This window comes from Typopeltis vanoorti, chromosome 7 (assembly GCF_054136105.1).
Source record: "Typopeltis vanoorti isolate ZY-2024b chromosome 7, IOZ_Tvanoo_1.0, whole genome shotgun sequence".
Taxonomy (NCBI): Eukaryota; Metazoa; Arthropoda; class Arachnida; order Uropygi; family Thelyphonidae; genus Typopeltis; species Typopeltis vanoorti.
In genome coordinates this window covers 141,627,624-141,644,076 of record NC_143555.1, presented here as the reverse complement: position 1 = coordinate 141,644,076, position 16,453 = coordinate 141,627,624, and the positions used below count along the sequence as shown (strand labels likewise).

Here is a 16,453-nt window from a genome sequence, read left to right as displayed (position 1 = left end):
TTCTGAGCAATAAATACATAATGTTATATTCAGGCAATGACAGTCAGCGAAAAGAAAGTGTAGCTATAATATTGAACAGAGAATATGAGGCTAATCTTCTTGAATGGCAAACCATATCAAGTAGAGTGATGTGGGCAAATATCAGAATGGGTAATTGGACAATGAGAATTATTTGTCCTATGTTCCCACAGAATATTCTACTAAGGTAGAAGTGGAGGAATTTTTTGAACCTTTAGAAAAAGCAACTGACACAATAAAAAGGAAAAGTTTGTCGTTGTTGGGGATCTAATTAGCAGAGTAACAAATGATTATCATATATCAAAAAATATCTTGAGAATATTTGGAGGAAAGCGCAAAGCTAATAATAATGGCAATTATCTGTTGGAGTTCTGTTGAGGACATGGACTGGTTACTAACACAATGTTCCAACATAAAAATGTGCACAATTTACATGGAGAGAAGAGGCAAGGAATAAGAAAAGTCTCATTCACTATGTTATTGTTGAATGTGATGTTTTTCCACTGGTGCAGGAACTAGATTGTACAGAGTATTTGAAATTGGAAGTGATCACCATTTAGTCTTGAGCAGGATAAAATTGAAATTCATTCTGAAAAGAAGAACATGTAAGAAAGTTTTAAACCAACTAAAAGTTGAACAGCTCTCAGATGCGAACTGTAGACTAAAATACACAAACAAAAAATGAAAAAAATGACCCTTGGAGAGTCATTGGCAAATCCTGAACTAAAAATTTTTTGATTGCTTCAGCCAGAGATGCACATGGTGAGGTTGTCTGCAAGGATAGAAAAAGCAGAATTCCATGGTGGACACAGAAAGTTAGTAAGTGAGGCAGAAGGAAAAGAAGAAAGCACATCAAAAGTTCCTGGCAAATAAGTCAGCTTGTGCTCTTAGAGAATACAAAGACAAATGTAAGAAAGCTAAACACTGTATAAAACTAGCTAAACAAAAGTCATGGGATGACTTTGGTAAGAATATAGAAAATAAATATCAAAAAGATGGCACAATATTCTGGAGGTTGTTGAAAGAGTGGAGTGAAGAGTGCTGTAAAAGGAGTTAGAGATGATAAAAGTGACATGAAAACTGGTGAAAAAAAGGTTTTGCATGGAGTAATTACTTCAAAAATTGCTAAGTGAAACAAATGATGTCAGCACAGTAGTAAAAAACACTCAACAGACATGTAATCAGGAATACATATCCATACTTGAAGTAGAAAAAAAAGCTATCAAAAGCTTAAAATGTTGAAATGCAGCAGAAGTAGATGGTATTTGACCAGAAATGCTCAGTATGAAGGTATAAAAGTCTTAAAAGTGATTGCACTGCATAGTTCAATAGGCCAGGACAGAGGGAGGAATTCCAGATAATTGGAGTAGAGCTTTCATAGTACCCATATTTAAAAATGAAATAAAACTGAATGTGAGAATTACAGAGGTGTTTCCCTAGTGTTGAATGTTTCTGGTAAGATTTATGCAAGTATACTCGAGAAACTGTTGAGAAGGAATGTGGAAGGGAAGCTAGGTGGAGAAGCTGGATTCAGGCCAAATAGAGGCTGTCAGGTTACAACAGATAGTTGAGAAATCATGTGAATATAACAAACATCTGTATTTAAGTTTTGTAGATCTGGGAAAGGCGTATGACAGGGTGCCAAGAGAGAAGCTGTTCAAAGTGCTACAGTTGTATGGTGTCAATGGAGCATTATATCAAGCAATATTTAGTCTTTATTTGAGGTGTAAATCAGCAGTTCGAATTGAAGGAAGTACAGGGAGATGGGTTTTTTTTTTTGCTAAATGTGGTATCAGTAAACGTGGTGCTTAAGGGTCAAAGCTGTATAACTGAGAGGAGACCTTCACATAGCCTTTAAAGGAATGCGGAGAACAGACCATGGCTTCTGACCTAATGTCCAATCCTCACCTTCTTCTGGTGCACCCTGTTGGATATCTACCTCGATACTGAACAAACGAGGATGGGCTGGCAATTTGGGATTTAGCCGACCGAATTGTATTTCTTATTGGCTAAAACCAAATTACAAAATGATGGTACAACATGACATGCTGGCTGGGGCGTCGCCCGGTTAAACAAGGCCCCCGTTGTTTTTGCTAGGGAACCAGGGCAAACAGCGAAATCAGCTACTGGAACAAATCTGAAAACACATCCCAACTCAACATCACGAGAGTTAAAGATCGGTACTATCAACATAAGAAGTCTGAATGGAAAAGAAATGGAACTAGCTGAGGAATTAGATAAGTACCAGATTGACATAATAGGGGTGACTGAAACAAAAAAGACAAAAACTGGTGCAATCTTTCTGAGCAATAAATACGTAATGTTATATTCAGGCAATGACAATCAAGGAAAAGGAGGAGTAGCCATTGTATTCAACACTAAATATGAAGCTAATCTTCTTGAATGGCAGGCAGTCTCAAGTAGAGTGATGTGGGCAAATATCAGAATGGGGAACTGGACAATGAGACTTATTTGTGCCTATGGTCCCACAGAAGGTTCTACTAAGGTAGAAGTGGAGGAATTTTTTGAGAATTTAAAGAAAGCATCTGCCACAATGAAAAAGGAAAAGTTGATCCTTGTTGGGGATCTAAATTGTAGAGTAGGAAATGATTGTCAGACATGCAAAAATATATTGGGAAAATTTGGAGTAAAGATTTCTGCTCAGGACATGGACTGGTTATTACTAACACCATGTTCCAACATAAAAATGTGCACAAATTCACATAGAGAGAAGAGGCAAGGAATAAGAAAAGTCTCATTGACTATGTTATTGTTGATAGTGATGTTTTCTCCCTGGTGCAGGACACCAGAGTGTACAGAAGATTTGAAATTGGAAGTGATCACTATTTAGTCTTGAGCAGGATAAAATTGAATTTCATATTGAAAAGAATAACATGTAAGAAAGTTTTAAAGAGAATTAAAGTTTTTGGGATTTAGCTGACCAAATTGTATTTCTTATTGGCTTAAACCAAATTACAAAATGATGGTACAACATGACATGCCGGCTCTCAGATGTGAACTGCAGACTAAAATACACAAAGATTATTGAAGAAAAAATGAAAGAGTTTGAAAACAGGAACCAAACTTTAGAGATTCAGTGGCAAGCCTTGAAGAAAACCTTGATTGATTCATCCAGAGAGGCATGTGGTGAGGTTGTCTGCAAGGATAGAAAAATCAGAACTCCATTGTTGACCCAGGAAGTTAAAGAGGCAGTGAAGGAAAAGAAGAAAGCATATCAAAAGTTCCTGGCAAATAAGTCAGCTTGTGCTCTTAGAGAATACAGAGACAAATATAAGAAAGCTAAATACTGTGTGAAACTAGCTAAACAAAAGTCATGGGAGGACTTTGGCAAGAACATAGAAAATAAATATCAAGAAGATGGCATAATATTTTGGAGGTTGTTGAAGAAGCTTAGAAATGGAGGAAAGATACTGTAAAAAGAGTTAGAGATGATAAAGTTGACATGAAAATGGGAGAAAAATATATCCTTGAAGTATGGAGTAATTACTTCAAAAAATTGTTAAATGAAACGAGCAGTGGTAGCATGGTAAAAAACACTCAACAGGCATACATTCAGGAATACATATCCATACTTGAAGTAGAAAAAGCCATCAAAGGCCTAAAATGTTCAAAGGCAGCAGGAGTAGATGATATTCGACCAGAAATGCTGAAGTATAGTGGTATAAAAGTCTTGCAGTGGCTGCACTGCATAGTTCAGAAGTCCTGGACAGAGGGACTAATTCCTGATGATGTAGTAGAGCTCTCATAGTACCCATATATAAAAAGGGAAATAAAACTGAATGTGAGAAGTAAGAGGTATTTCTCTGGTGAGTGTTCCTGGTAAGATATATGCAGGTATACTTGAGAAACGGTTGAGAAGAATTGTAGAAGAAAAACTTGGTGAAGAACAAGCTGGATTCTGGCCAAATAGAGGCTGTCAGGATCAGATCTTCACTTTACGACAAATAGTAGAGAAATAATGGGAATATAACAAAGATCTCTATTTGAGTTTTGTAGATCCTGAAAAGACATATGATAAGGTGCGAAGAGAGAAGCTATTCAATACGCTACAGTTATATGGTGTCAGTGGGGCATTATATCAACTAATACTTGGCCTTTATTTGAGTTGTAAGTCAGCAGTTAGAATTGATGAAAGTAGGAAGATGGTTTAATGTTAAATCTGGTGTGAGACAAGTATGTATATTATTCCCTCTGTTATTCATTATCTATATGGATCACATTATGAAGGAAAGTGGTATTAAATATGATATCAAAATGGAGATGTTAATGTCAGCTCTTTGCTTTATGCGGGTGATGTTATACTTATCAATAAATCCACTACGAGGCTGCACGATTCCTTGACTAAATTGAATAACTGTTGTAATAGATATAGTATGAAAGTCAGGAATAAAAAGACAAAGACAATGAAAATAGGCAGAATCATTGAAAATGTCAACTGCATTGTGAACGGAGAACCTGTGGAACAAGTAAAACATTTCACCTCCTTAGGCATGATTTTTAGTGAAGATGGTAAATTAAATATGGAAATAGACAACAGAATCAATAAAGCTGGTATAGTAGGAAGTCAATTGAATAAATTCATATGGAATAAGAGAGAAATAAGTACGAACACTAAATTAGCTGTATACAAGATAGTGTTCAAACCAGTTTTAACTTATGGATCTGAGAGTTGGGTCAGAAGTAAAACACTTGATCAAAGACTAGAGACCACAGATATGAGAATCCTGCGAAAGATTAGAGGCGTGAACAGATGGCATCAATGGCAATATCATATTAAAAACGAGCATATTAGAAAAGAACTTGACATTGTCAGCATCCAGGAATGCGTTAGCAGTGCTAATCTCAGGTGGTAGTTATTTAAACAGAGTGGGCGAAGAAAGATTGGCAAAACAAGTGTTCTCTGCCAGGTTGACAGGAAAACGACCCAGAGGAAGACCAAGATATAGGTGGATTGATACGGTACAAATTGCCTTAGATGACAGAAATGTAAGATCTGATAATATTGTAGTCTTGACAAGTAACAGACTGATCTGGACTAAAATTGTAGATAGGAAGTTAGTAATGATGTAATTTTTTCATGTAGTATTATCATATCCTGTACATCCCTTGAGGGTACATGGCAGGAATTTGATGATGATGATATGGTGTCAGACAAGGATGTACATTTTCCTCTCTGTTGTTTATTATCTATATAGATCACATTATGAAGGAAGGTGGTATTAAACCTGATATCAAGATTGGAGATGTTGATCTCACCTCTTTACGCTATGCAGATAATATTATATACTTCTAAATAAATCTCCTACAAGTCTGAAGATTCCCTGACTAAATTGAATAATTCTTGTAATAGGTTTTGTATTAAAGTCAGCAATAACAACACACAAACAACGAAAATAGGCTGAAATATTGAAAATATCAACTGTATTGTGAATGGAGGACCTATAGAAAAAGTAAAACATTTCAGCTACTTAGGCACGAATTTTAGTGAAGATGGTAAATTAAATATGGAAATAGACAACAGAATCAGTAAAATGGTGTAGTTAACTGAATAAATTTATATGGAATAAGAGAGAAATTAATCAAAATACTAAATTAGCTGTATACAAGGCAGTGTTCAAACCAATTTAACTTATGGATCTGATAGCTGGTTTAGAAATAAAACAGTTGACCAAAGACTAGAGACCACAGATATGAGAGTCCTGAGAAAGATTAGGAGCATGAACAGGTGGCATCAAAGGCAATATCATTTTAAAAATGAGGATATTAGGAAAGAACTTAATAATGTTAGCCTCCAGGAATGTGTTAGTAGTGCTAATCTCAGGTAGTATGGTCACTTAAACAGAATGGCAGAGGAAAGATTAGCAAAACAAGTGTTCTTTGCAAGGTTGGCACGAAAAATGAATTAGAGGAACACCAAGATATAGGTGGATTGATACAGTAAAAAAGTGCCTTAGAAGATAGAAATATACGAAGTTAGAAATGGTGTAAGTTTTTCATGCAGTACTATATCCTGTACACTCCTTGAGTGTAGATATCAGGAATTCGATGTTGTTGATGATGTTATTGTTCTCATTGCTGCATGTATTTGTGTGTTGATTTTCTTGATATGAGGATGTTTAGCCATGCTGTTTTAAGATATTTTGCTGCAGAATAGACCTGGCCCAATGTGGAGAATTGCAGTGTAATAGCAGAATAATCCCATGTAGAACCACACAGTTTTTGTATAATATTATTATAGGTTCTGATCTTTAATGAGATTTTTTCCAGATGTCTTTTGAACGATAGTGTTCTATCCAGGGTAACACCCAGGATAGAATCTATGCAGAAATTAATCATGTTGTTATGAACCTTGTGACCTGATGTTTCCTATTTGCCAATTTGATGTTTAGTTGGAAAGAGCTAACTTCGGTCTTATTGAGGTTTGGTGTTAATCTCCATTTATAAAACTATGTCATAATTCTAAGGTCATTTGTTTAAGGTTCTGCAAGATGATATTCATTTCTGCTGTTATCTGTGATGCAGTACTGTAATTTTTCAAAACAATCCTTCTCAGTGTCCAGTAATATTTTTCTTCTGATTTTGATTTTTGTCCACTGTTTCTCTTCCATGATGTTGTCTTCCGATAATCTGTGTATGCCAACATAACCTTATAAACTGTCGATCTTGGTACACCTAATAATGTGGCAGTTATTGTCACTATACTCCAGCTAAACGTGTACCAATGATTTGTCCTCTTTCAAAGTTGAACAAGTCTCCCATTTTCTGATTTTTTAGTATGAATTATCACTCATGATGAGAACTATAGAGTGTAAACAAAACAAAAACATTCAGTGCTGCCACCACAGATTTTTTTTTTTCCCAATGTAACCAATACAAATTCTATCCAGACTATGCATTATGGGAAGGGTCATTACCCAGACCGGTTTCAACCTTTAGTGAGGTCTCATCAGTGGGAGCCAGACCCAGAGGTGATATTAAGGTTGAGGTATTGCAGAAGTGATATTTTCATATATGAGTAGCCAAATGAGACCTCAATAAAGGTCAAAACCAATCTGGGTAGTGACCCTTCCCATAATGCATAGCATTATATATGTCTCATTATATATGGTAAGGATATATGCTTTGCATTATGGGATACTAAGGCAAGTGATGTGAAGTTATTTATTTAGCGTATGGCTTACATGAAAAGTTACATTACATTAATCCTTAATATATATGGATATAATAATAGGCATATGTACAATAATAAGACAATACAGTCATAAAAGAGACTCAAGAATCCAGAATAGGCTACAACTGAATGTCTAGGTTGATTATCCAGTCAACTGCACTTGGTGTAGCATGGATGAAGTCTGACAGGTTTCCACTGTATTCACATTGGACACATTCTGCTGTAATATGATTAATTGTCTGGTGGGGTGATCCACAGTCGCACCTGGGTGAGGAATTATGCCCCACTTGTAAAGGTGGCTGCACGTCTGCCATGGTTGGTGCAGATTCAGTTAAGGGCAGACCAAGTTTTCCGAGGTAGGTCAAAACCCGAAGGTATCTGTGTTGGGTGCACTAATTTATGGAAGATCTCTGTTGAAGTGTTACACCAGGACTCTTTCCATTTCTCCTTCATGTTGAAACTTGTCTCTACAAGATTTTTTGCTGTTAAGATTGGAGGGTTCCTTGACTTTAGTCTGCTTATTTCTAGGGGTGGGATGTCTTCATGGATTGGAAGATTTTGGATTTCCATGATTTTTCTGTATTCATGTAGAAGAAATTTGGATCTGCAGATGTGTGGAGGCGGGATGTTGCCTAGCACTGAGAGTCAATAAGTTGGGGTTGATTTTACAGTTCCAGAAATAAGGCGCATAGTGGTGTTAAGCTGGACATCAACCAAATACACATTGGTGCTGTTCAGCCATACGGGTGAGCAGTATTCAGCTGTACAGTAAACGAGGCCAAGAGCAGTGCAGCGAAGCACTGCTCTTGGCCTCGCTGAGGCCAAGAGCAGTTGCTGAGGCATCCCAAGTTGTTCACATAGTTTTTGCAGTATATTGTTTTCTTGTTTTTAGCTTGGATGCTGTGTTAATGAGATGTGGTTTAAAAGATAGTGTTTTATCCAGAGTGACACCCAGATATTTCGGGAATCTATTTAGCGTAGCAGTTTGTGGTAGAAGTAGACCACGAGTTCTTTGTTAGCCTGGTAGTGTTCAGGTGGAAGAATGAAACGTCTGTTTTGCTAGGATTTGGGTGTAATCTCCATTTGCTGGAGTATTCATCTAGGACTACAAAATTGTTTGTTAGTGTATCTTCCATTGTAGTAAAATTGGTGTGTCTGGTGGCTAGAGCAATGTCATCAGCGTAGCAAAACCTCTTGGAGGGCTGTATTAGGCAAATCTGCGATGTGCAAGTTAAAAAGGAGGGGAGCCAGAACTGACCCTTGTGGTAGTCCATTATCCAGTGTTCTTTGTTTACTTTTGTTCTCGTCCATACACACTTGGAACAGGCAGTTGTTCGATAACTACTAATCGATAACTTAGCATGTTATCGATTAGTTTTGTTATTGTTCTGCATGGGACTGCACGGAGCAGCTTGCAGACTGCGCCATGCCACCAGACTCTATCATAAGCTGCGGTAAGATCTACAAAAGCTACATCTGTTTTCTGGCATTGTTGGTAGCCTGCTTCTATATGTGTGGTGAGTGACAGAACCTGATCACAGCAGCTTCGTTTATGTCTGAATCCGGCCTGTTCCACTGGGACTTGTTCTATTATCTTAGGGGCAATTCTATTAACGATGAGCTTTTCTAGGAACTTATAACAGGTGCTAAGCAGGACGATTGATCAGTAGTTTTCTGGTTTGTTGTTGGTTTTTCCTGGTTTTAAGATGGGGATAGTTTTTGTCCTCTTAAACTCTTTTGGAAGTCTACCAGTCTGGAGGATGTCAAAGAAAAAGCAAGCCAACCACTGTCGAGCTTTTTGACCTGTCTTCAACAGGAAATCATGATGAATTCCACCGAAACCTGGAGCCTTGCCTGGTTTAATATCCATTAGAGCAGTGTTAATATCTTCAAGAGCGAAAGGTCATGAATATAGAAAGTCTGATGGTCTGTTATTTTTCAAATATCTAAGTTCTCTTTTTATTTGAAGAATGTGTTGTTTGTTATTGGTGGTATATCTTGACGTGTTGACAATATGTGATGCATATTGGTTAGGAGAAATAGCTGATTGTTCCTGGGCAGTCAGAGTGCCACTACCTAGTTTTCTTAGAAGGTTCCATGCTTTCTGCTGGAGTGCCGAAAATTGAGTCTTTCTACTGTTTGTCCATTTCTTCTGTCAGCTGGTCTCAAGGCTGTGAATGAGTTCATTTGCAATGTCATGATCGTTACACTCTAGATATTCTTGATACAGTGTATTACTATCATCATCCCATCCAGGGATATATACTCCTTCCAGAAGCTTTTTGGTATGGTCTTCTTACCTACAGCTAAGACAGCTCCCACAAATCTCTTATAATTAGTGCTGTTGGAGGGATCCAACGGACATATTTGTCAAGACAGGCAGCAAATGTATCCCAGTCGGCTTTCTGGAAGTTCCAGCAAGGACATTGGATGGATCTGACAAGGGGTACCTGCACACCTACCTCTAATATAATTGGTCTATGTTGGCTTCAGGGAAAGTTGGAGAGAACTCTTTTTGATAACAGTCGTCCGTTGTTGTCTTGAGTGACGAAGTAGAGGTCGGGGTTGTACTCCCTGTTCCAAGCTGCTGACCTGAAGGAAGATCTATCTTTTGCATCAAAAATTAGGTGCCTGTTGTGAATTTCTGCCCATTCAATCAAAGTCTCTCCACATTCATTGTTGGAAGCATATTTCCATAGCGTGTGGTGGTTGTTAAAGTCACCTATATGCATCGCAGGGTGGTTGTGCACTGGTAGAACTTGTGGAGGCCACAAGAGGGCAGGGGTTTATACACGTTGGTAATGGTTATGTTCCCTATCATAGTTGTTATCAGATGCATGCCGCCAACACTGCTGGTTGTAATGAGGTGAGAATCTTCTAGGGTACTACGTACATAGGTGGCAAGGCCATGTGCATAATGGTAAGTGGCTGTAATGTAACCAGGAATTCGGCCCCTGCAGTGGAGCTGATCCTCATCCTTATAGTGAGTCTCTTGAATAAGAACAACGTTGACATTGTTGTCATAAAATCTTTGAGAGGTATTCACATTTTGCTCTACATATACCCTCAATGTTAATTTGGCAAATTCGGACAACAGGTCCAATGTTCCTAGTCATCTTGCCCTTAAGAGAGAGCTAATTCGTGTGTTTGAGTTCATGTGTGCTGTAACCAGGAGATTGAGAAGATAGTCTGGTTGCCAAGTCGCTCTAGCTCTTTAGCATTATCCAGGGTGCAACATGAGGAGGCGAGCCAGGATTGTACTCCATTGGTTAGGAGAAATAGCTGATTGTTCCTGGGCAGTCAGGGTGCCACTACCTAGTTTTCTTAGATGTGAAGTTATTAGCTTCTATATATACGAGTTGCCCCAGTCCTGAAAATACTTCATGTGCAAACTTTGTTTGCTTTCACTTGAATAAAGGATTAAATCAAGTATATAATTTCTTGGTATCTTTAATTATATAAGGGTAAGCAAAAGTGTGAAAGTTATGTCACACTTTTGCTTACAAAAGTATAATAGACATTGATATTGAGAACTGAAAACAGTTCCAAGACTGCAGTTTTCCTAAGTGAAAGTATGTTCAGTCGTGAAATGCATCTGCTCATAAATAAAAATCATATAGAATTTTTTTTTTTTCACTTTGTAATTTTTTTGGTGAAACAGAATCATGAGGTACAAGTATCCAGTTTTTTCCCCCTCAATGTCCTACACACAAAAAAAGATGTGAAAAAATTATATATACTCAAATGTAATACATTCAAAACTCAAACTTATACGATGAAATATTATTCATGTGAACAAATAGCTTATATATTTTTTTTTCACCTGTTATTACTTCATGCATAATGTTTGTGCATACTTTTGAAGAATCTTTTTCTGCTTTAAATAATTTCCATATAGTCTTTCATCAAACTAACTATTGTTTACCAAACATTACTGAGATCCATTTGTTTAAAATGTTTGCACTAAAATTCACTTTATTCACTAAAACTCACAGAATTAATGTGTGTTTCATTAATAATGTATGAATAAGTCATGAAATTATACATATATAATTTTCAAGTTGATAAAACTATGATTATTTTTTTTGTCCAAGATTAATATTTATTTCATTAACATAAATTATAAATTAGTATCTTACTCATGCAAACATCTATTTGCATTTAGTATTTAGGGGACCGGACATCAAAAAAAGTTCAACGAAAGGTTTTGGAACTTCTTTACAAATGGACCATAGAATTAAATGAAATAAAAATTACAGAAGCATATCAAATGTTGAAGAAGCAAGGCTATGTACCAGAAGATCTAGAGAATGTTCTCCAAGTAAATATGGATATTTTTTAATTTATTTATTACATATACTGGTTTTTTGAAAATACTTAAGGACGTTTTTTTTGGGGTCACTATTTACTCATGGGACTGTGTAAAAATAATCATAATTTAAAATTCTGAATATTTTTATGTATTGTTTATGTTAGAATGTTTATTAGTTTTAGTTTCATAACATGTATTGTCGGCACTTGCGATGTGCCCGTTATTGAAATTATTTTATCAAAGTGATATGTAAAAAAGTTAAAAAAATTTATGTACTTGCCAGATTTGAATAGTTGTGTTACTTTAAAAAAATTTATTGTAGTTTAAAATATTAAGTTTTGTTCAAATTAAGGGGATATTAAATCCCACATTGGTTTAAAACCGAAAAGAAACTCAAAGATTGGAATCAGAGAGTTTCATGCCGAATATAGTAAACTATAAAAGTATCGGCGGCCACTAGCATGAGCTAATGCAAGTACGTAGTACAATCTCAGGCAACTCGTTGCAAAGGTGGGGTTGCTTGAGATTGTTGCCTGAGATAGTCCTACGTACTAGGACTACTTGCATTAGCTCACGCTAGTGGCCGCCGATACTTTTATAGTTTACTATATTTGGCATGAAACTCTCTGATTCCAATCTTTGAGTTTCTTTTCGGTTTTAAAACAATGTGGGATTTAATATCCCCTTAATTTGAATAATGTTTATATCGCCGAAATGAAGCCTATTGGCTCTTTATATTTAATTAAGTTTTGTGTTTTGAAGAGATCCTCGTTACGCTAACGGAAACAGCATGTCAGCCATTATATTTAGTTTCTTGCTTGCCATTTTCAAGGAGTGCGCATGCTCACCGAGAAGTTTGATGTGTGATTGAGAGCTGACAAGAACACGTTCGATATAAGAGTAACGGATATAAACAAGATAATGTTCGGAAAGAAATTAGAACACAGGCTGGCAGATATTTAGATTCGGGAGCAAATTGAGTTTTTTTAATGTGACAGTCAGAAGAAAAATAAATAGTATATTCCAAAAAAGGAATTGTGGAACTATGAAGTTTCAAAGGAATAAGTATTGATAAATAAAAGAAAATATTGCTATAGATCTTTTAAAAGGAATATTCGAGGAAACGCTAATTGGAAGATTAGTAGTAGATTCATGCTGCATACTCTATGGGAGGAGTTATACTGGAGGAAGTAGGGGAGACAAGAGATCTGGGGTTGATGATTGATAGAAACCTGAAGTTTAGGGGACATATTGCAAAGGTGGTGATGGTAACACAGAGGATTGCTGCTATTATGAGAAGGACACTGACCTGCAGAGATAAGAGGGTTATCATTCCGTTGTATAAGTCTCTGATCAGACCACATTTGGACTATTGTTCTCAGATTTGGTCCCCAGGATTTGAAGGGGATAAATTAACTGTGGAAAGGATACAAAGACGGATGACAAAGATGGTTTCAGGACTGTACAAGGATAGTTATGAGGATCGGCTGAGAGAATGTGGACTGCAGAGTTTGGTGGATAGAAAAAGGAGAGGTGATATGATTGAGACTTTTAAACTGTTGAGAGGTGGTTACAGGGTTGACACTGGGGAGTTCTTTCGCTTGGTTGAACAGCGGGAAGGAGTGATGACAAGAGGCCATCCCTGGAAGTTACGGAAGGAAACTTTGAGCAAGAGGGTGAGGAGTGGTTTCTTTGTGTGGAGGGTGGTTGAGCCGTGGAATGCATTGCCTGATGGAGTGGTGGGAGCGAGAACGGTCAGTGAGTTTAAAGAGTGGTATGATAGACTTTGTGTTTCTCAGGGGGGGACCTCCCCTCGATGAGTCTTGACAGACTTTAGGTCTTAGGAAGGACCTCCCTCGATGAGTCTTTTGACTCCTTGGAGGCCTGAATAATAATAATAATAATAATAATTCCGAAAAGGGAATCGTAGAGTTAAGTTTTTTTAAAGTGGAAGAGTTAAGACTGTCAATAAGCATTAGTGAATGAAAGAAGAAATTGCTATTTACGTTCCAAAGGAAGTTTCATCTGTGTTAAGGATGCCGGAACTAACTATTATTTCTGCTGAATAGAAGACATTTGAGTCAGGAAGAATTGATGTGTGCTACATGAGTGATGAGAAAGGATCCTGTGAAAATGAAGAATAAAGTCATTTATCTTCGGAAAAGGGCCTTGACAGAGAAAGAAACTGGCTATGAACATTTTGTCATTGTGAAAACAAAGTGTTTAGTCTAGACTTAAGTGTAAGTTTATTTTTAAAAGGCCTTGGATCCAATTAAATTTGTAGTTAGTTATGTAAAATTGTTTGAAGTGTGTATATATATTTATATATATATATATATATTGTTTTTATTATATTAAATGTGTTTATTTTGATCTTGAGTCAGTGATTTTTTGGATTCTGAAAGAAATAGTAAAAAAGAGGTCAATGCACCAATCGGAGTGAACCCTTATGCAATAAATATAAATATATAGGTACACTCGGAAATAAAAAAAAATTGTTAAAACTGAGGATAGATTAAAATAATATAAAAATCTCTGAGTTGGAGGAAAATTAATAGTATATTCCAAAAAAGATATTGGGGAACTATGAAGTTTCAAAGTGGAATAAGTATTGATAAATAAAAGAAAATATTGCTATAGATATTTTAAAAGGAATATTCGAGGAAATGCTAATTGGAAAGTTAGTAGTAGATTCCGAAAAGGGAATCATAGAACTGTGAATTTTAAGTGGAAGAGTTAAGACTGTCAATAAGCATTAGTGAATAAAAGAAGAAATTGCTATTTACGTTCTAAAGGAATGTTCGTGGAAAGGGAAGTTTCATCTGTCTTAAGAACGCCGAATCTAACTATTATTTCTACTGGAAAGGAGACAGAATTGAGTCAGGAAGAATTAACGTGTGTTACATGAGTGATGAGAAAGGATCCTGTGAAAATGAAGAATAAAGTCATATATCTTCAGAAAAGGACTTTGACAGAGAAAGAAACTGGCTATGAACATTTTGTTATTGTGCAAACAAAGTGTTTAGTCTAGTCTTAAATGTAAGTTTATTTTAAAAAGGCCTTGGATCCAATTAATTCTGTAGTTAGTTATAGTTTTGTAAAATTTGTTTGAAGTGTATATATATTGTTTTTGTTTTATTAAATGTGTTTCTTTTGGTATTGAGTTAGTGATTTTTTGGATTCTGAAAGCAATAGTAAAAAAGAGGTCATTGCACCAATCGGAGTGAACCCTTGTGCAATAAATAAATAAATATATAGGTACACTCGGAAATAAAAAAAATAATGGTTGAACAGAGATCATCTCTAAGACAGGATAATATTAAATAAAATAATAATCCTCTTATTTAAACAATGGTGCAGCTGGTAAGATTAATATTATGATAATATCCTCTATATAAACATCTCTAAATAATATAATCTCTTTTCTTTTAACAATGGCGGGACTGGATATGAAAAATCATCTCATACTTCCAGTTTGCCAAACTTTTGGGCATGTGAGAATCATTACTCGTGCTTTCTAGAGAAACCAAAGTTATATTAGAAGGGAGAAAACCTTTGCTTTCTGGTTATATACTTCATCGATAATTAAGTGAAATTCTATAATTGTTTGTATTTTTAAATTCCGAAAAGTGTAGGTACTTATATTTCAAAAAATGCATTAATCAGATATGTGCCTTTTGCATATAACTAAGGGAAAGAATAGGCATAAATGTAAATGGATTTGTTGCAGTCAAATAAATATATAATAATTTACAGTTGTATTATGGGTGGTGCAATAAATTATTCTAATAGGGAACGAATGACATCATCATATAAACTCAAGTTATGCATGCGTGAATTTATGAAGGTGTTTCATTTAAAAAAAAAAGTTGGAAGCAGTTTGTTTTGTGAAGAATAACTAACTAATAATAAGTAGCTTTTGTATATAAAGTATGATCACATGAATTTTCCAGGCATGATGTCAGTTACGTGCATGTTGATTGAACTCTTATCGAGCAAATCAACGTGAAGATTTTATTGGAGAATACCACAAATAGTCCTTTTTTATAGAAAGGGGGATGGTAAATCCCCCTATGTTTTTATAGCTGGGTACGAAACTCGGATCAAAATCCATAGAGTTTCATGCCGAAAAAAAAAGGGATTTACCATCCCCCTTTCTATTAACATATTCGCCGGTAAAATAGCCTTTTGGCTTATTAAATTAGTAAGTCCTTTTTTATTTTTAATGCAGTGAAACTGTATAATAGTGAATACTCCCCCCCCCCTGTGTGAGTGCAAACTAAACCAAGTAAATATATTACTTAGCAGAAATTTCAAAATATAGGGAAGGGACATTTTTTCCAAGAATTTTTTGATGATCTCACATCTGTTCCTTCTGTTCTTTGACTGCAAGAGAAAAAAAAAAGGTTTATGAAGTTTATTTAAAAAACAACAACAACAAAGCATATAGAAAATATCTCGAAAATGATATTTTCTTATATACTCGGAATAAGAAAACATTATTTTTGAGTTATTTTCTATAACTCAATAAAGACAGGTCACAAATATTAGTTTTACATGAATATTCTGCTGAAAATACTTGAAGTCGGCATGTCATATATGTTGCCAAATGTGTAAATATGAAAACTGAAGGTACATGTTACAAAGTCAAGCAAGTTGCTGCCAGATGCACATGTACAAAACCTGTTTCGCACCTTGTGTGAAAGTGTTAACATTAATATTTTTCAGTGTTGCACTAGAATATTCTGAGGTAATCATCATTAAAACAACTAAGCATGACTTTGATAGGGCTAAATGTAATAAACTTGCCGCCTGTGTGTCTTCCAGTCCCTTTCAAAAGCTGTTGGGCTTCTACATCTTTCTCCTAGATGGTATCATTGTAACACCACCTGAAAGATAAGACTTGACCTCCTGGCAGTATTCTTCTTATC

The 16,453-nt window shown here is 35.8% G+C and overlaps 1 protein-coding gene across 1 annotated transcript in view; it reads left to right on the top strand.

Moving 5' to 3' along the window:
• LOC150105136 (ADP-ribosylation factor-binding protein GGA1-like) overlaps window positions 1-16,453 on the top strand; it is a 137,601-nt gene that overhangs the window by 81,194 nt on the left and 39,954 nt on the right. The window contains exon 4 of the mRNA XM_090395126.1: window positions 11,376-11,531. Coding sequence (XP_090251252.1) covers window positions 11,376-11,531 — 156 coding nt within the window. The remainder of the gene's footprint in view (window positions 1-11,375; window positions 11,532-16,453) is intronic.